A 20284-nucleotide genomic window follows, 5' to 3' on the forward strand; every position below is an offset into this window, starting at 1 on the left:
TTTTGTTTGGTTCATGCCACCTGAAATTGCATGTTGTAAATTGTTACTAAAGTCGCATTCAGTTATTTGATAAAATCTTTAGTTCAAGAAATTTTGAAGTACCACAGAACTACAATGAAGTACATCTGAAAGAGGTTGGTGGATTCTGCATGCAATTTAGCAGAATTGGAATCATGTAAGAGAAGTACCTGTAGTATTATATCACTATATTTTACAGAGCAGTATTTGTTCATTGATGTCAGTTTTAGAGGAACACATTCAGTCAATGTCTAAAGAAGACCTAACTGCACACATCCAAGATCTACAGAAATTCTTTATCGATGGTCTCAACTTCAGGTTTCTTTATTGTGAGGTAAGGTTAATGCTAAGTGCTCCCACTTGAGTGGGCTCTACATCAATCACCTTGTTAGTCCATCTGTGCACACTTTGATAACAGATTTCTGGACTTCTACCGAACAAAAGTTTTTTACGTAGAACATGGCTTATATAAGTCCAGTTGAACCATGTCTCTTCTTTCCTGGTTCTTACCAAGGTATGTGCAGTTTTTTTGCATTTTTTCATCTTTGCTGATTAAGAGTGGGGCTTAACAGAACACTTAATTGTAAAAAATTTAGTAATGAGTTTTTTTTATATGCCCTACTTACATTACAAAGTAGGGGTATATAGTGGTAGGGATGTCTGTCTGTCCATCTGTCCTGTCCAGCCATACTTAATTCCATTACACAAGATGTAGGAGGAATGGTGGATAAGAGATGTCCACATTTTAACAAATCTTTAAGTTCATGTTTTGATATGTCATACCCATCTCTTATAATGGAACATTCACAGAATCTTTATTACATGTTCCCATTGTGCACCTCCTATTTTAGGCTTTGATCCAAATCAATTTGGGGGTTTCTCATAGCAAAACATGGACCTAGTCATTTGCTAACATGGGAATATGTTGGACCAATCTCTTATCCATTACACCTTCTATACACATGAATAGATTTACATGAAACTTTCCCAGAATCTTTATTACATATTTCCATTGTGCATCTTCTATTTTAGATTTTGATCCAAATCAATATGGAGGTTAAATGTTGCATGTTGTCAAATGGGGGGTGGAGGTGTCGAGTAAGCAAGGATTGCACACAGTTTTTCTAGTTTATCCTTATCCTTTATCCTTAATTTACATAAGAACATCCTATAGTCAACACAATTGTTTTGTTTGTAATCATATTTACTGTTCCATACTATTCAATGCAATAAAGATTCATACCAGTTTTAACATTTCAGCATCCAGAGAAAAAGATATCAGCTGTTGAAGGAAGTATTATAGAAACTTTTATCACCATGGTAATGAAACTATCGGAATCAACATTCAAACCTCTGCTCTTCAAGGTAACTTTCTAATATTCAATTGGGACTATGTTAGTTCATGTAAAAGTTAGGTCTGTCTGTTATGCTAGGTAATCTAGGTTGTTGTTTTTTTTAAGCAAAACCAAACTTTACAGGTAATTGCTTGTATGATATAAGGTTCAGTCAACTTAAGTTAAAAAGACTATTTTCTTTACTTTTACTCACATGATACATGTATTCTATTATATGTATTGTTAAGGTAATCTTTGTTTAATGTTTGAAAATTGATTTGTTTGTGGAGTTCAAATTCAGGGAAAAATTTACTTTTTTGGAATTTTTCATTATTAGGGGGATTTTTTAATTTCTTAATTAGACAGTACTATGAAAATCATGGAGTTTTGAGCAACAGATCTATTTCTCAGTAATGAATTGGTGCTTGTGTTTTAGTTATATGACTGGGCTAGTAGAGATGAAGACACTAAGTTCAGAGTAATGGTTTTCTACAGACTAGCTGAGAGGTAGGTCATAAGAAAGGTCTTAACTATCACGAAAATATTATTCAACTTTCTTCTTCAGAAATCACTAGCGAGATAATGATGGAAAAAACTGAAATGCTTTTGTTATATATTTAGAATGATTCCCGTGATTTTTTCCCAATTAAAATCACCATAAATATCACCATAAATATCACCATAAATACAATAAATTATTCCTCAATTGTATTTTTATTTTTTAGGTTAGCAGAGAAGTTGAGAAGTTTATTTACACTATTTGCAAGTCACATTATTCAACATGCTGCAAGTACTATAGAAAAGAACAACAGCTCTAAGACAAGTAAGTATTGTAAAACAGCTAGACATGTCAGCTTGAGATACTTTTGTTCCTCACTGAAACATGATGGATCCAAAAATGGACTGAATTAATTGGTCAGTCCATATTTTGAAATAAATCCAATGAAAAATTGGGTGTGGTTTTGATTCAGTTGAGTAACTTCTAAGATATTAATGTATATTTCATTATGTTCTTTTACATTAATATGACATGATTTATTATGACAATTAATCTTGCAAAAGGATATTTCTTGAATGAATCCATGTCATCTCCTTCAGTATCCATGTCATGGTCTTCAGTCTAATTTGAAAATTGCTTTTTTATGGTACATGTAACATGCAAGGATTAATTGAATGAATCCATGTCACCTACTTCAGAATCTTAAAGTTCGCTTGATGGCAATGATATAGGAATTATTGGTGGACTGACATCCAGATATTGATGGTTTAACGGGAACACTGCTCACCATCTACTTGAAAAAAAAGCTTTTTTGTGATACATGTACATAAATGTATGTGCTAAAGCAAGGTTTAAATATCAACTGCTTATTCAGTCTTTACTAACTCTCCATACTGTGATTTAAATGTGCTGATGATTGTGTACAGTTTGCTTTTGTAAAAATTTGTTTTTGTGTGTTAGATTAATTAAGCATAGAAAATTTTCCACAAAGCAATGAAATATTTTTTTTGCTTCAGAGGACCCCTACTTTGGTAAAGGAAATAGAGGCAAAAGATTATCCAATCAGCTTCTCTGTTACATATTTGATTGTTTGTATAAATGTTTTCTGTACGACACTGAAGGATTTGTCACCAAGGAAAGATTTGACAGTTTAATGCAGCCAATGGTAGATCAGGTAACATAATTTCATTTGTTTGATTAATAAAAACAAATGCATTCATTTTATATTGCTTTATTGGTGTTAAACTGAACAATTATGTGTTACTTTTCATTATATGACAAACAACTAGTGGAAATATTCATTTTTATTTCACTTTAAAATCTTCATATTGCATGTAGTTATGTTTGGTGTATATTGTAGCTGGAAAATTTCCACAAGAAAGACAAACATTTTGAGAGCAGAGTAACAGATCACCTTGTCCCCTGTATAGTACAGTTTTCTGTGGCATCACAAGATGATTCATTGTGGAAGAGTATGACTTACCAAATCTTACTGAAGACTAGACATGATTCACCAAAGGTATAATGTGAGGGACAGAGCTATTTGTACTTTAATTCTGCCTTTACTAATGATGCCATATTGTGAAAGTGCTTTTATTAGTGGGTACCAATTTTTGTGGTTCAGGGAAAAATTATCAGTTTGTAGATTCTTTAATTCATGGATTTGACAACTCTAGCATACAAACGAATGGAAAGTTTCCTTTTAACCTCACCTGGCCAAAGGCCTTGTGAGCAATTGCCATCACTTGGCGTCCATCGTCGTCCATTGTTGTTACACAATTTTTTCAAAACTCCTCTTCTCTGAAACTGGTTGACCAATTAGAACCAAACTTGGTATGAATTTTCCTTCTGGTATCCTGCATAGAACTGATTTGGGGATTTTTGATCCATTGAAAAACATGACTGCTGTTATTAATTATAGAACATAAGGGTCAGACCGAAGTTTTTCGCATTTGTCTCCAAAACTGTTAGCTTAAGCAAAATTCTGATATTAGGGTAAAAGTGTTCTGCATGATGAGATCTATCTGTGGGGAAATTTTTGTTTTAATCTGTTAAGCCATGTTGGAGTTATTGCCCTTTTTTGAAGTTTTTTGCTATTTTTAATGTTATTTCTTAAAAAAATCTTCTCCTCTGACATTACTTGACCAATTTAAACCAAATTTGGTATGAATGTTTCTTAGGGTATTTTGCATAGAACTAATGTGGGGATTTGTGATCTATAGAAGAACATGGACACGGTTATTAAAAAGAGAACAAAGGGGTCAGACAGAAGATTTTTGCATATATCTCCAAAACCATTAAGTTGAGCCAGATTCCTACACAGTTAAACTGTCCAGCATGATGATATCTGTTTGTGGTCAAATTTTCATTTTAATCTGTTTAGCCATGTTTGAGTAATTGCCCTTTTTCGCTGGTTTTTTTTTTGCCTATTTTTAATGTTAATTCTATCAAAAATTTTCTCCCCTGAAACTACCTGACGAATTGGGGTTCTCTGCAAAGGACTGATGTGTTTTTTTTTTTTGTTTTTTTTTGTTTTGTTTTTGTTTTTGTTTTTTTTTTTGATCCGTTGAAAAAAACATTGCTACAGTTACTAAAAATAGAACAAAGGGTTTGAAAGTTTTTCTCATTTACTTCCCCAAAACCGCCAGGCTTAGGTAAATTCTTTCAATTGTCGAAATGTTCCTTATTATAAGGCCTACAATAGACTGCAAAGGATCCTTTGAAAAGCAAAAAGTGTTTTTAGCAGTTTAAAGCCAATATCTAGAAAATTATAATAGATAGGAAGAAACTTTCAGTTGATGAAATTATCCATATAATAAGTCCTACCAAAGTCTTCATCGAGTCAAAATTGTCAGACAATTCTTTATTAATGTTATTTCCTTTGAAAGGCAAAAATTTAATCAGGTGAGGGATTCAGGCTCCTGGGAGCCTCTTCTTTTTGTTTGCAACCAACTTTTGTGGTTTAACCAACCAATGAAAACCTCAAAAATTGGTACCCTATAAACAATTAATACTTTTACAGTATTTATTTGTTATCGGTGTTGTCTCAACTAATGGATATATGTGTGACAACAATCACTTCCAAATTACATAACACCATTTTGGACATTAAGTCATTCAGGTTTCAGACTCCCTATGTATATTGGACTCCATCCCAATAACTGTACCTTTAATATTATTACTTTGTAAGTTTTTACTGACAGAAGAAAATTCAATTCTATATAACATGTACATTTATTTTTTTTGTGGTTGTATTATGCTGTCATAGTTGTTATCTAAAGAACTTGGCATTCCTGAAGTAACTGAGTATTATTAATGAGCACAATAATTATTTTAAAAACTTAAAGATTTCTTGAATGTCTGATAATCTAACTAAATAGCAAAATGGGATTGTAAGAATGTACAATGTTTATATTATGAGAATGTCACATTGCAATTAATGTCCCTTTTACTTATGTCCCAAACTCAATTTGGAAGACAAACAAAATTAAAATGCCAGAATTTCAAGTAATTTGACAAATGCATATGCAGCTTAAAAAACACAAATAGTTTATAATAATCTTCTAATACTCTGTCTTATTTGAGAAAATGAATCTAACCAGGTCTTAAAAACTTAAATTTTGGCCCCATTTTTTTGAGTGCACAGAATTAAGGTACAATTATACTGTTTAATTCAACAAAAACTAAATTCATTGGGTTCTTTTGATATGCTGAATACTGTGCTTTTAAGATTTGATCTTGAGAACTGTAATCAGTTGGTCACTTAGACCTGAAGGGTCCATGACCAAATTAGCTTGATTTGATTGTCCTTCAGTAGTGAGTGGTTTATATTATTCCTTCAATCTATAGGTAATGAAATTCTATTTCTATATGCAGGTTAGATATGGTGCATTACAATGTATAGATGTGTTCCATCAGAAGTTGGGAGAAGATTTTATGCCATTACTGCCTGAGGCCATACCATTCTTGGCTGAGCTGATGGAAGGTATAATTATTTTAACATCTATATTTTTCTGTTTAAAGTTACATAATCTGCAGTTATGTTTTAACTGTGGTCTTTTTGCGTTGGACAGAAATGGCTATGAAAAAGGGTTGTGACCTAACTTACACAAACTGTAATTATGTTTGGTTATCTTATTGAAGAAACATTACTGCTTAAAAATGATGAAATATGTCTAATGATATTTGTAAACTGGGTAAGGTGTTAAAGAAGGCTTTTAACAAATCAAAATTACATTGATGCAACTTTAGTCATTTTGAGAATGACCATCATTGTCATAATGGTTGTCAAGTAGTCATGGATGTTAAAACACCAATACCAGACTTGCCTTATAAAAATAGTAAGGTGTACCCCCAAAAATGGTAATTTGAGATAAAAAATCATAACGTTCATTTTTTGTTACAAAAAACTTACATATGGACAGAAACCACCATTATTGTGGATAAATATCAATAAAATTAATATGAATGTTTCCATAGTAAAAGCATCATTTCTTTCTTCACAACTACTTTTGGACATAGTTGTTGTTTGATGTTTTCAATCCTGAAATATATATAGTCATATAAAAAAGACAGAACGAAAATTAAAAAAAAATGAAATAAAAAAAAATTGCCAAATCGTTAGGGCATAAGAAGATTGCCTTAAAATTTGTGAATCTTGCACCAAAATCGTAAGGTTAGGCAACTGCAATATCTACATGCAGAGACTTTCATTCAAATAGTTCTATGCATAGACATAATCCATAGTAAGCAGGATATAAAATCAAAAGTAAAGCTGTGTATGTGTTATTTTATTATATTTGAAGATAAACCTTCTCATGTTATTTTTTTTTATTCTCAGATGACAGTGAAGAAGTTGAGAAGAAATGTCAGTCTGTTATTGCTGATATGGAAAAGACTCTTGGAGAACCACTCAAAAAATATTTCTAAAAAAATGCTTATTTTATTCATTTAAATGACTCTTTGATTTAAATGGAGAAAAGCACAATAAAACTTATATTTATAACAGCAAATTATTGAATATTCACACTGCAAAATTGTCTCTAAATTTCATAAGTATTCTGAAGTATGACATGTATATGGCAATACAAAGTCTACTGGAAGGGAGCAGAATGTAAACTTCATGCATAATTTCTAATTTAGAAAAGTGTGAAAAACTTAGCTTTTGCATAAAGTTATCTAAGTCAAGGGCCATAATTCATTAAAAAATTAACAGACTGGAGAAAACTTCAAACTAAACAATGATACAGATATCAAATGTATATCTGCAAGCATACAAAAGGGTGAAAAACTGAGTTCTGGCTTGTAAAAGGTCCTTAACTCAGGGAATTATAAGATGAACTTTGCTGAGCCAAGTTAGAAACATCCAAAGAGATCAAACCCTGAACAGATATAGGCAAAGATGGACACAAATATCAAGCTTGATTGTGATTGAATATTTAACACAAAATGTATGAAAATTAAAAAGAAGCCTACAATAATACTGATAATTTAAAAAAAAATACCAATGACATTTCATGAAATTTGCTTGAAGCATTTTGAAGTTATTTTGCAGTTATGGGAAATTTCCCCTCTTTTTATATGACCACCAAAAATGTTTTTGGTGGTATAATGATATCACCATGTCCTTGTTCTTGGCATCTTTTAAATTTTTTTAAAATTTTTGAATACATGATTAAAACTTTTCCAGTATGTCCAATCAAGACGAACAGACACATAAAAATCACAAACTGGAACATAATTCGTAACTTTTCATGTTAAAGCAATGAATTAAATATCAAATGATATTAAATGAATATCTGCAAGCATGACAGAAAAAAAAATGTTGCAAAAAGTTTTACCACAAGTTTTCCAAGAGCTCTGCAAATATCAATGCACTGGTACAAAATTTGAACTTCATATGTAACTTGTCATGGTAAAGTAATGTACAAGCAAAATGAAAAAAGGAGAATTTACTAGAATTGTGTGACAGATGTAAAGAAACTCTCACAGAAGTAATCATTTTTGAACAAAATGTTAAAGATGCCCTTTCATTACTCAAACTACAAAAAGCAATGGAACCAGGGTGAATCAGTAGTAAAATAGTGAAGATGAAATTGCATAACCATTGAGTATGCTTTTTATGCTCTGAGGTGTAATACATTTCCAGATGTCTGGAAACTGGCAAATGTAATGACTATATAAAGTCTATAGCCTAATTATATGCATGTTTCTGTTACCTTGTGTTAGTAACTTTTTTCAGAAATTTTTTTTCTAATAGAATAATTAAAATTTGAAAGAATGAATAAACAAAATATGATCATGAGTGCCGAAGAAGACCTAGATTTAACGAGTGTCCACACATGATTTAGATCTTATGTTCCTGTGATTATATTTTGATTATTCATGATAACCAATTGTGTCTTACCTTCATTAATATTAGATTCTAGCCACAACAAAACATGTGTAAGGTCTTGTGATTAAAGCAAATTATTTGATAGGGTTCAATGTCTGATGATAGGGTATGGGTTCAATGTCTGATGATAAGGTATGGGTTCAATGTCTGATTTTAAAGGTTGAAAGATATGGGAACGAACTTCTTTCTTGATTAGAAAGCTATCTAACAAACAGAAAGCAACAAGTAAGGGCATTTCATTTTTTTTTTTTTTTTTTTTTTGTGGTTGTACGTTGGTGTCCCACAGGGTGCTATTTTAGGGTCTCTCTTGTTCCATATTTTTGTAAATGATTTATCTAATGATTTAGATTTGTGTAGGTTGTTTGCTGAGGATACATCAGTTGGTCTTGTCGCTCATTATGAGACCACATTGGTTAGTGTAACGAACATCAACCTTCACGATATATCAAATAATCTAAAAAAAAAAAACCCTGACAACACTGAAATTCTTGTATTTAATACACATAACAGAGTTACAGAATACAGCTTTCAGTTAGAAAATTCAACAATAGAACCAACTGACTGCCATAAAGACCTAGGAGTAATTTCCAGTTCTGATTGTAAATGGACACGGCATATAGATTATGTTGAACTTTGCCTTAAAGTGCAATCAATATGCTATGTCCATTTACAAAACAGCTTGAAATATTTTAAAAATTCAAACTGAAAAAGGAAATATATAGAAAAATACACTTTACATTTATTTCCCCCATATTAGAATATTCTTTAGAAGTTTGAGATAACTGTGGTCATGTTAACTCTAATAAAATATAAAAAAAAATCGGAAAGAATAGGAACTAATTTGACCGATGATATTTATCGAGAAACTGTGGAAGCCATTAAAATTCGCGAGGTTTCCTCAGGGAGTACATTTGATTTTCATAGTAATAGAAGGACAGGAAAATTTAACTAAATTATCATTTTTCATTAATTTATTTATCACTACTGTTACTGCGAAGTGTGGGCTTTTCTATTGCTTTATTTCCGCTATATAGATGACGTATTATCTTTAAACAATCCTAATTTCGGGGATTTGATACATCGCATCTACCCAAAAGAACTTGAGATAAAGGATACTACAGACACTGTGAAGTCAGCCTCATATCATGACCTACACTTGGAAATCGATGGTAAAGGAAAACTATTGGCCAAACTTTACGACAAACGTGATGACTTTTCATTCAGAATTGTCAACTTTCCATTCATCTGTGGCAACATCCCTTCGGCTCCTGCGTATGGAGTATTCATATCACAACTCATACGTTATGTCAGAGCTTGCCGAAACTACGCAGACTTTTTGTATCGCCCTAGAACTCTAACAAATAGACTTCTTGAACAGGGTTATGTTGCTAAAAGATTGAAGTCATCATTGCAGAAGTTTTATGGTCGTTATCATGAACTCGTGGATCGTTATGGTGTATCCATCAGCACTATGAAAACTGATTTATTCAACGGGTCATAGTTTTCCTTCCCTCGTTTGTCTACCCCGGACTTGACTTTTTATGAGCAACTCGGCGGGTGTTTCTAGAAAAGCAGAGGACGCTTACCCTACCGATGCACCTGGTCCATGCTCCCAGTTTTTAGTGGAGTCCGAGTTGCTCATTTACTTTTTTTTTACTTTGTATGATTTTAGTTACTTTATGTTCTTTGTTGTGTATGTCTGTTTTCCATGTCTGGTCTTTGTCCCTGGATTACATTCTTTTGATTACCGCTATAACCTTGGTTCCCTTGATTACTCTTTCATTATTTCTCATAATTGTTTTATCATATCATTTGTACAAGGTGTAATAGTTTTCCTTTCCTCTTTCGTCTACCATGGACTTGACTTCTTATTACCAACTCGGCGGGTGTTTCTAGAAAAGCATAAGATGCTTACCCTACCGGTGCATCCTGTCCATGCTCCTAGTTTTCAGTTGAGTCCAAGTTGCTCATTTATTTTTGTTACTTCATATGTATTATTATTTTAGTTATTTTAAGTCTTTGTTGTGCGTGTCTGTTTTCCATGTCTGGTCATTGTTCCTGGATTACATTCTTTTGATTTCCGCTAGAATCTTGGTTCCATTGATTACTCTTTCATTTTTTTCATTTTTTTTTTCTTTCCTTTTCACTACATGCTCATCTCGGTGTAAAATTATTTATATCATTACATGTACATTACTATCTAGTAATATGTAATAAATCATGTTTAAGGGAGAACGCGTTCTAAGTTGGATAACTTGGGTCTGATCCCTGTCGATGTTTTGACAATAAAATATGTTTAAACCAACAACAAGAGTGCAAACCTAAATTCTCTTTTGGCGAAAGTCGCCTTTAGGGGCTAAAAACCTTGAGGTATCATTACAAGCTTTCTGGTTGTTTTTACATGACTAATAAAGACAGGTTAGAGGCATGTTTCGAAATATAAAAACTTTCACGCGCACACACTCATCACTCAATCTCCTCTCTCATTATAGTTATCTCATCATTTTTATGGCATCGTCGTATGAAGGTGGAGGTTTACTTAAATCTGAGGCAAGTTGGTTGTTAGTTGGTTGATGTGAATAGTTAGTCTGATGATTTTCTTCAATTTGGTTAGCCTGTGACGTTGGTTGATATTGTGCCAGCAGTGTTGTATCCGTCCCTGATCTAGAAGTCTGATAAGCGTTTGTCGTCAATGAAAAATAGCTCGAAGGTCGATTAGGCTCTGTAGCGTACGTATCTGTATTTACCTGGTTCGATCGAGCTAGATTAAAAAAAGGTACTATCTTTAAAAAAAGATAACCGACGCAGTAAAATTTTTCTTCTTTTTACTCAAAAATATGTACATTGCATAACATATGGCACGCAATTTCCATTTTCGATACAAGTTTTTTTTCGAACGCCACTAAGTAATCGGTATTTGGCCAATCGGGAAACAAGAATTGCGATCAGGTGACTTTCGTTTCCATAGACGAGCGTCCTTAAGGTCAAAGGGTAAAAAGCGAAACTATACCTACTGCGTCGGTAAAACATTATGTTAAATTAAACTAGAAGAAAACTGTGAGCAATGATTCCTAACTTGATACACCCAAACTCCCCATTCGGTAACATTCACCTTTTGACCTCCAAATTGATTGGATTAAAATCTAAAAAGGAGGTGCACATTGGAATATGTAATAAATATTCTGTGAAAATTTTATCAAATTCCATTTCGTGGTGTAGGAGGGGAAATGGAAAAAAGATAAATATCCGTCTGCGTAAAAAGGAAAGGAGAAAGTACAGGCGAAAAATATGGACACCCAATCACTATATACCCCTACTCAAAGCAGGAGATATAATAATTCTCTTTACCAAAACTTATAACTTTGTGATATAACAGCCAAGTGTCAAACATTGGGACTTCCGGGGGGGGGGGTACGAGTTCGTAAAACTAAACAACAGAAAACAGAAGCATCAAGAAGAAACGGTTATCATACAACAAAACAACTGAGTGAATTTATTTTTGTGTTCCTAGAGGATGAACAGTTTATGCTTCTTTCTAGACGCACATATTGCTATTCGTTGCATCTTTGACAGATGGCAACCTTTTTTTCTTAGTTACATCAGACCGTCATTAAATCATACTGATGGAAATACGTAGAATCCTGTAGAGTAGGCCGCTGATAATTATCTCAGAAAGTCTGTAATGGCTGCAATTTCTAGTGAAATAATGGAGGATTGATGTAAAAATGACAATGGATTATCTGAAATGTTACTACTTCGGAATTGAGAGTTGACAATTTAAATATAGAAGTCGCCACACTGGTGATAGGTTTCAGATGGAAGTTTTCCTATTCTATCATTTTTTAGCTGGTCAAGATACAAGATGGACACTGGTTGAATTATCCTTACCTTTAAATTCCTTGATGCATCAGTCATATGGTAAACTGTTGTCTTTGAGAATATTGATATACAAAATGGTCGTTCACTTATAACCAAATCATATAGTGAAAACATCTATATTCAAAGACTGTGCCTACTTGTGTTCCTTTAACTTGGCTAGATTGAGGAGAAATTCTGCTATACATGGGAGAAGAAAACTAACATCAGGGAAAATGCTCAATGATGGTCGTTGATTATTGTCAGGTGAAAGCAAAGTTCGTTTAAGGAATTTTTGAAAATGTTGTACAAAATGACTTAATTTGGGTCAGTTTACACTTAAATTGAACTTCTAATTAAACTGCATCTCAGGGCGCAGCTTGATACATCCACAAAGGTAAAAACTGAACAGTTGGGGCAATTATGGACATGCCATTTATACTTGATACAGCTTGGGACCTCCCCTTGGATCCGCTACTGTTTAACTAAAGTTATCATACAAGTATTAGAACCAATACTGGTTTCTGGCCCTTTGTGACCCCGTATTCTTACTTGGCTAAAGTCACAAACCCTAAAATCAATCCCAGTCTTCGCTTTGTGATATGGCACCTTTTAATACAATTTCCAAGAGATCCATTCCTTTTTCTCAAATTATTGTCCGAACATATGAAAAATACTTGTTTGATGCCCTTTTTGTTCCCTTCGTCCAAAAGGTTCAAGTCTTCAAATCAATCCAGCCTTCCTTTGATGGTATGGCACCTTGTAATACAATATCAAAGAGATGCATTCAGCAATTGTCAAGTCATTGTCTGAGCATCAGGAAATTGCTTGTTTCTGATTCTTTTTCTGAAACCTAATATCTAAATGCTCACGCCTAAACCCGCCTAAAAAAAATCAGCCTGACCATTGTGGTATAGAATATAGACATTCCTTCCGGTACTTTTACTGCAGTTATTCAGTTAAATTCCATGGAATGCAGCATAATTATTATGCTTGTTTTCCCCCCTAATTCTGAAAGTGGCCATAACTGCAAAAATCAACAAATTTCTTTTGTGGTTTGGAACCGTGTTATAAAATTTTATATAATAAAACTTATATTTAGATTAAAATATAACTTTTTTTGGATATGCATTTTAAGTGTTTGTTTAAACCTTATATCGTCTACCCTGTATCGCATAACCAAGTGTCTACGGACTACAACACGTACGATAGCGCCAAACCATTATACGAAAAATGATTGAAATTATATACATTCCTTATAATTTTACTTGATGGATTTCAGTCCAACATCATGAACGGATTCATAATCAATATGCCATTTTGTTTTGGATTATTGAACCGCTGACTAATCACATCATTGATGTCACAGTAGCAAGACAGGTTATACAAAATAACCTTGTTTGGTTGATGAGAGACAGCCAATCAGAAAGCTTGTTACAAATCAAACTGAATCATAACATAGAAGACAATACCGTTATTACCTGCCCCACTTTCGGAGCTCAAAACTTGACCTCTAGTATCTTTATTTCTTCTTCTCCAGCAACAACAACCAAAAAGTAAAGCAACACCTGCAATTACTGGTCCTATAATCATACCGACATGGTCGTCTGGAACAAAATGAAAATGACATTTTATAAATATTTGGTAAAGGACAAGGAGCAATAAGGACAATATTTGACCCCTACTTTTCGAAAAAAAAGTTTGAAGTAAATGACAAAAATATGATATGCATTGTTTATTGGATGATAAGATATTTTTAAAATATGGCTTTAGATTTTCACCATTTGATCAAGTTTCAGTTTTATGGAGGCTGAATAAACAACAGATTGGTAAAAAAAAACATTCATTGCAAAATTTGTTATTTTCATAGGTCTCCGCCAACGTGACCCAAGGATATCTTAACAGCTTTAGACTAAACAAAGTCGCATTTAGAAATCATTAACAAATCAATTTGGTCAAGTTGGCGGAGATACTAAAATTGAAGAAAAAAATGCTCCAAAAGGTGCCCAGTTTTGAAAAATTTTGAGGAAAATAAGGAGATTTGCTGATTTGGGACGTCATATTTTCAATCGTTGAAAGATGATAAGCTTATAAATGTGGTTGAACGTGCAAGATATTTATATAACAATATTCTAAACAATGGAAACACTTCTTCATATCAAATTTTTAATTTCCAGTCATGCAAGCTGCCAAATATGGGCCTTATTGTTCTTCGTCCTTTCGATACGGCAAATTTTCCTTTCTAATGTAAATAAGCTTTTATCAAGTATCAATTTGCCATATTAATCTTTTATGAATAATTTCCTTCACCATCTATATCGCATGACGAAATGTTATTTCTTTTTCAATATACATGTAGTAAAGTTTTACTATTCTAACATTAAATATATCTTCTTTCTTGAAGGATATCAAAACCCAGTATGGAGATTTCTCCCCATATTTCCAACGGCCTCTATCTGTCATAGATGTTCTTCTTGACACGACATAACCTTCAAAAAGCAGCACACCAGTCTTATTGTCTTTAATGTTCGGCTTATAGAGTCGTTTTTGCAGTCCATTTTCATGTTTGTAATTTTAAATTTCTTTTCATTCACTTGGGAAAAGCGGCTGTCATTGTAGCGAAGGGGGACACAAAACCCTGACTTGTGAGGATGAACTTGATCCAAAAAATGCAAATTTATAATGCGTGTGTACCCACGCGTGTGTATTTTACACATTTGGTATGTGGTATGAATGTTTAACTGCTACTCGAATGTGTAAATGTATCGCAAAAGACTTTTACCCTTCATGAAAAGATTTGAGGATTGGAACGTAGCTTCATCTTGATGTGTCGTACTAAGTGTAAGTTTTCGACCCAGACACGCACGCATACAATTATTTATTGGACAATACGATTTTGTTGTTTCTAATTTCTATCGAAGTCTGTATTCGACTGGTTGCACCACATGTGATTTTTTGCTAGGTCGAAAATCGTATTCCTGTTTTCTCAGCAACCCTTCATGAGAACGACTAGTATTTGATTTTAAAATAATGATTTCACATAATGGTAAGGCTTAAAAATTTTTATTAGAAGCTTATACTTTAAGTGATTGTAATATGTTTGAGACTTGTTCCTTTAAATTTTAGGGATAGCGGGAAAATCTGTGTACTATATATACATTTCTTTAAGTTTTAACTGACCGATTTTACTATGGAATTACTCCTAAATCTTAATCAACTTACAATTCACAGTGATAACACCTTCCACTTTGAGTTGTACATGAGCCTTTTGTCTTTCGAGTTGACTGCCCTTATGTATTATCTTTATGTAAAAAGTGTCGCCCTCTTCATTACAGAATTGATCAATCGGTTTATTGTTACAGTAGTAAGTCTAGAAAACGAATTGTAGTCACAATCCTTTAGTACAAAATATGAAGCAGAACTACAATTTAACAAACAATAATACAAGACACAACAGAGCGAGGTATATATATTATAAAGGCCGTAAATACTTCATGGTTTTAAACATATGAATATGGTACTTCTGTTTAGGTATATCTTATATTAGGATTTCACATACCTTAAGAACCTGCCCATAAGATTTTTCCTTGTAATATAGTTCAATCACACAATTAGGATCTTCAAAAACCATCGGCGTCACGCAAACTTTATATTTGTTTTTACCGCTATCCTTTCCAACGAATGACATATCATTGCACCGATAGCCCATGTCTGTAGAACCAAAATATTCAATATAGGCCGTCGTCTTCTCATTAACCTCATCGTGAACAACAGAACAATCCTCCCCAAAATAATCTACAAATATTCTTAACCTATAGTTGGTCGTAATCCACACAATCACAGTTTTAAAAAGAATTACTGTAGTATGATTTTAGCTGTCATTGTAGCATACAGCCTAACTAAGCGTTACTTTACTCTATAATAGCAATTTAAACAGAAACATAGTTAGCTGTATTATGGATGCGTCAGATAAAGTTTTTAAAACATTTTAATGTAAACAAATCTAAGATAAATTGAACAACTTTTTACATCACATAGTACAGTTTTCATTGGAAATACGATCACTAAGGCTAAATGCACTTCCTTTAAGTGTCTGCTTTTTGACATATCGTTACAATTTAGTTTTGTACGAAATAAATAATTTAATACAAGAAAGAATCATCCCTAAACTGAAGTAAGCAGTAATGCAATAAAATGACTCATACTAAAATTGCTCAATCACAAAGCTTGTTAAGGCAGATCAAATCTAATATTTTTCCTAATTTTTCTCAACGATAACTTGAACAAACATACTGCAAACTTTTCATGCGAAAAACATAAGTCACCGAACTAAATTTGGAGATTTTAATCTTTAGTTGGTGATTTTTTTTTTACAACACTTTATATAGATTCTGTAGTGATATTTTGATTTTTTTACAAGAACTGGTGTGTATAATTTCTTTTTTAAAATTGGCCATTGAACAATTATCTTACATTCTCCATATTTCAAAAAGAAAATGGGTGTCACCAATTTTTTTTTTTCTTGCAATAGTAATTATAACATTTCTATAAAACATTTTCCCGTCAATCACCCCTTGGTAGAAGGAAGACTTTTTAAAAGCAAATGGTTGTCATTTTACCTTATATAGTTCACTGCAATAAATTCTTTTTAAATAATTAAAAGACAAATTTTCCTTTATTTCAGACACTACTTGCTCATTCAAAATACTTCTGTATACTTTTGCAGAAATAAATACTCCGTGAAATAGGTTTGATATACGGTACCTAAATCTTTTAAGAACCTCTATTTGAAAGAAAATTCTAGTCTTAGTATATATTTGACTCACAGAAGTGGGTATAGCTCCAAATCACCGGTATGTAAATATTTAATAATATACATCCTATTTCAGCGCTGTTGACCATCTAGGTCTAATTGAAATATCACGACACAAGATCCTGGTCAAAATAAGTAATGGATGCTCTTAAAAGCCTGAATCAGTCGCCTGAAAAACAAATCCGGCGCTCATTTTATTTGATCAAGTGCAACACAAAATTAAAAGTTACTTTTCATTTATAGAGACACATACTTGGGTCGACAAAATTTAATTGCCACTAGAAAAAAAGGGGGGATGGGTAGGGTCGGGCATTTTAGCCTCCTGTGGTGGAGTGCAAATGTTCCTACTCCTATCGAATACCACAACAGGGTTCTTTGACGTGCGAGGAACGTGGCATCTTTCCCAACACGGTGCACCACAATGGTTTGCGGTCAGGTTTTCCGAATTAAAGCCTGACAACCCCAGCATGTAACATGCCAGGGGTACCCCATTCCACCACCTGGGGCACACATCCCAGTTGCTCTGTGGGCAGAGCGCCTAGCCCCCGGCTAGGTTCCTGAGCACTATTTTGTCGCCTTTTACGACAAGCTTAGCGCTGCTGCAGGCCTATTCTTTTGACACCCGGACCTGCACGGGGGTCATGAAGACGAAGCGTTAATAAAACTTAATTGACTGCATCTCTCATAGTTACTTACGACAATATGAATAAAAATAGGTTGATCTACCCCTATGTTCAAATCAACCATGGCAGCATCGTCATAAAACTCAGAAAGTAGACAACATGTGGACGACCACAATCAAAACATAATTCTGACGAGATCTATTTTTTGACGACAGACGTCGTCGGACGCAATTAAAGGAAGGCCCAGGTGAGCAAAATGCAAAATATATTGAGTTTTTAAGCACTAAAAATATGTTTTGACGCGATTAAAAGACACAACCGCAGGATTCGACCATATTCATTTTAAGGTGCACGATTGAACCGATTAGTAATAACTTGAGGCAGATGCACTGGTGGTTGGAATCTCTCATATTGTTTGAAAATTTTGTCGATTTTTGATTGGGTAAAATCTGCCCAATAATAGCCGGGAACTCCCGTCTTTTTCCTAGCCTGAGATGGCGCATTATTTTCAACACACTGGGATTAGATCAATCGGATACCTGTATTACATCAATCTTTCTATGAGTATACAAGTCGTCATATATATCTAAACGTGATCTAAATAATGTACATGTAGGTCTCGCTGAATTACTGATTCTAAAGGCGTAATCGGTAGATATATGAAGAATAATCGATATTGTAACAATAAATAATAAATAAAATGTATGTCAATCTACCGCATCCTTTTCTGCAATCTAATTAAGAGCATAATAACCGATGCGAGATTAGGTTGCCTTTTTTGTAGTCCCACAAAACTACAATTACGTTTTAAACATTGCATATTGAGTATAAATATATACAAACCTAGGATAGCATGTTGATAAACACACATATAGATAATCACACCAATGCACAAAGCCGTACACTCAGTCTTCAATGTTAAATGCATCAATAATAATGGTTACAACAGTTGTTTTGGCGCCTTTATTCAATTTCATGAAATGCAACGTAACGTGTAACGTGGTTAACAGGACCAGGAACACAGAGGATTTGTGCAGTGCATCACACATAGAGTTCTAAGGGCTGACAGAAGAATTTTACCATAAATCTATATTTTTAATTCACAATGATGACCAAATTTTCTGAAATATAAAATGGGCTTTACATTTTAATCGATACACAGTGTACACAAGAAAAGAATTAAGGACAGAAAAAATGTATATATATTTTATTACTTTGCAATGTAATAGAGGTTCATAAAAAAAGTAAGTATATATAGGTTTAATCCTTATAGCTATTAAGTTTGCGTTTAAATTGTGTTGGATTAAATAACTCCATTACAATAATGATCCACGTCACTCTCCCATAAATAGTTTAAATTTGGTAGTACTGTTAAAAGAACAAGTTGTATGCGGTACAATGTAGATGGGATAGAATGATATTTTTAATGATAAAGTGAACTTATTTGCTTGGACATCTTACATAACAGGAAGAAAGCATCTTATAAGAAAGAAGACTCGCACGGATTTCATTCATAGTTTTCATTTGGCTTTCATTGGGGATGGCGGAGTTTTAACGAATTTGATTAATGACTGTTAATTGTTACGGAAGTCACATTTTACACTTTTGTAGTCTTTGTATGTTTCAAACATTATACCTCTAGACAAGAATTTTTGGATAATTATGAATTTACTGCTGTTGCTAAAACTAGAACCAGGACAAATAAAAGATTTTCTGGTGATTTTCTGAAGTACAAATAGCAGATATACAACCTGACAATGAAGATGATTGCCACTGCTTTTAACTAGTTATTAACCTTTGATGTTATGATTTATCATTCTCACAACTCTGTCGGAATGTTCATTGATCTAAATGAACAGCTAACTTATTTGATTTTTGAAGAAAACATACTTCGATAACTTCAATACATAATATGACAGACAGAAGCTAACCAATTAAACATATTTAAAGACCTTATTTATAGTAGCAAGATCAATGGTTTTGCTACCATATTTATTAAGTTAATGATTAACATTTAATTTGATTTTGATGACTCATTTTTTTTTGTAAATCAAGTTCAATAAATATTGAAAATCCATCGTTTTGTGCTTTACTGTTTTGTTCTCTTTCGCGGTCCCGTTTTGGACTGAGTTTTAAAGTGCGTTATTGTGTATTTTATTGTCTGCAATCGCTAGAGATGCATGAGGGGGAGAGGGAGTTGAGCCCAATCAAACTAGATCAATCCCATCGTGTTTTAGTCAGGTTTTTGTTCATCTAAACTTGTGGGATTTTAAATTCAGTTTTTGTTTTATATTTTTAGAATGTAGTTAGGTGTTTTTTTTCACTGAACCAGTGTACTTGTCGCTCCAGTTGAAGATATACTACTAGTGTAAGAGATTGGCCTATAGACTGCTTCCGATCGTTTCCCTTCTTCATTGTTTGCGAAGTTGTTGTCCCTTTGTTGTCCCATTCTACGTTCTTTTAAATTAATAGTGTCCGTTTTATTTTAGTGATATTTTTCACATCAGTTGAGTGTGTTTTATCTTGTAATCACAACTACATTTGCATTAAACATTTTAATTATATGAAATATATTTTCTTTACATAAGAGCACAAGATATGAAAGGTTGTCAGACGATTCAAAAGCGAAATTAGAACGCAAATCTAAGGTAAACCTCGAGATATAAATTGTAAGTTTGATTTTTTAGGACTATCATCATAAAAATACGACAAAAATGAATGTACATATGTTTACGATGTGAATTAGGT

General features: G+C 33.1%; 2 protein-coding genes across 4 annotated transcripts in view; one reads left to right on the plus strand and one right to left on the minus strand.

Moving 5' to 3' along the window:
• The window catches only part of LOC148629433 (HEAT repeat-containing protein 1-like), a 47257-nt gene extending 40394 nt beyond the window's left edge, over positions 1-6863 (plus strand). For both annotated transcript variants that reach the window (XM_088550886.1, XM_088550894.1), the window contains exons 37-44: positions 218-352; positions 1279-1383; positions 1789-1859; positions 2078-2175; positions 2868-3025; positions 3212-3370; positions 5728-5836; positions 6692-6863. In XM_088550886.1, coding sequence (XP_088407012.1) covers positions 218-352; positions 1279-1383; positions 1789-1859; positions 2078-2175; positions 2868-3025; positions 3212-3370; positions 5728-5836; positions 6692-6780 — 924 coding nt within the window. In that variant the 3' untranslated portion in view covers positions 6781-6863. The remainder of the gene's footprint in view (positions 1-217; positions 353-1278; positions 1384-1788; positions 1860-2077; positions 2176-2867; positions 3026-3211; positions 3371-5727; positions 5837-6691) is intronic.
• A 1616-nt stretch (positions 6864-8479) lies between these two features.
• Positions 8480-18460, minus strand: LOC148629434 (uncharacterized). 2 transcript variants are annotated; one of them, XM_088551063.1, is made up of 6 exons: positions 18380-18460; positions 16927-17082; positions 15660-15895; positions 15323-15470; positions 13582-13707; positions 8480-11006 (listed from the first exon to the last, which is right to left on the minus strand). In XM_088551063.1, exons 2-6 carry the CDS (start codon positions 17000-17002, stop codon positions 10738-10740), a joined length of 855 nt encoding a protein of 284 aa, XP_088407189.1. In that variant the 5' UTR covers positions 17003-17082; positions 18380-18460; the 3' UTR covers positions 8480-10737. The 2 variants fall into 2 exon arrangements, with proteins under 2 accessions (XP_088407189.1, XP_088407198.1); XM_088551072.1 differs by lacking the exon at positions 16927-17082 and having other exon boundaries at positions 18380-18451.
• Positions 18461-20284: the final 1824 nt, after the last annotated feature.

The sequence above is a fragment of the Perna viridis genome, chromosome 1 (assembly GCF_037379345.1).
Source record: "Perna viridis isolate PV_CMFRI_1.1 ecotype Kerala chromosome 1, ASM3737934v1, whole genome shotgun sequence".
In the NCBI taxonomy this organism is placed as follows: domain Eukaryota; kingdom Metazoa; phylum Mollusca; class Bivalvia; order Mytilida; family Mytilidae; genus Perna; species Perna viridis.

Excerpts from the sequence above, each read along its gene's own strand:
- LOC148629434 (XM_088551063.1), bottom strand. The coding sequence starts at position 17,002 with ATGGTCAACAGCGCTGAAATAGGATGTATATTATTAAATATTTACATA. Across the intron at positions 15,896-16,926 it reads TTGGAGCTATACCCACTTCT|ATTATTTTGGGGAGGATTGT; the intron begins GTGAGTCAAATA and ends GAATATTTGTAG. Across the intron at positions 13,708-15,322 it reads AGGTGTTATCACTGTGAATT|ACGACCATGTCGGTATGATT; the intron begins GTAAGTTGATTA and ends ATTTTGTTCCAG.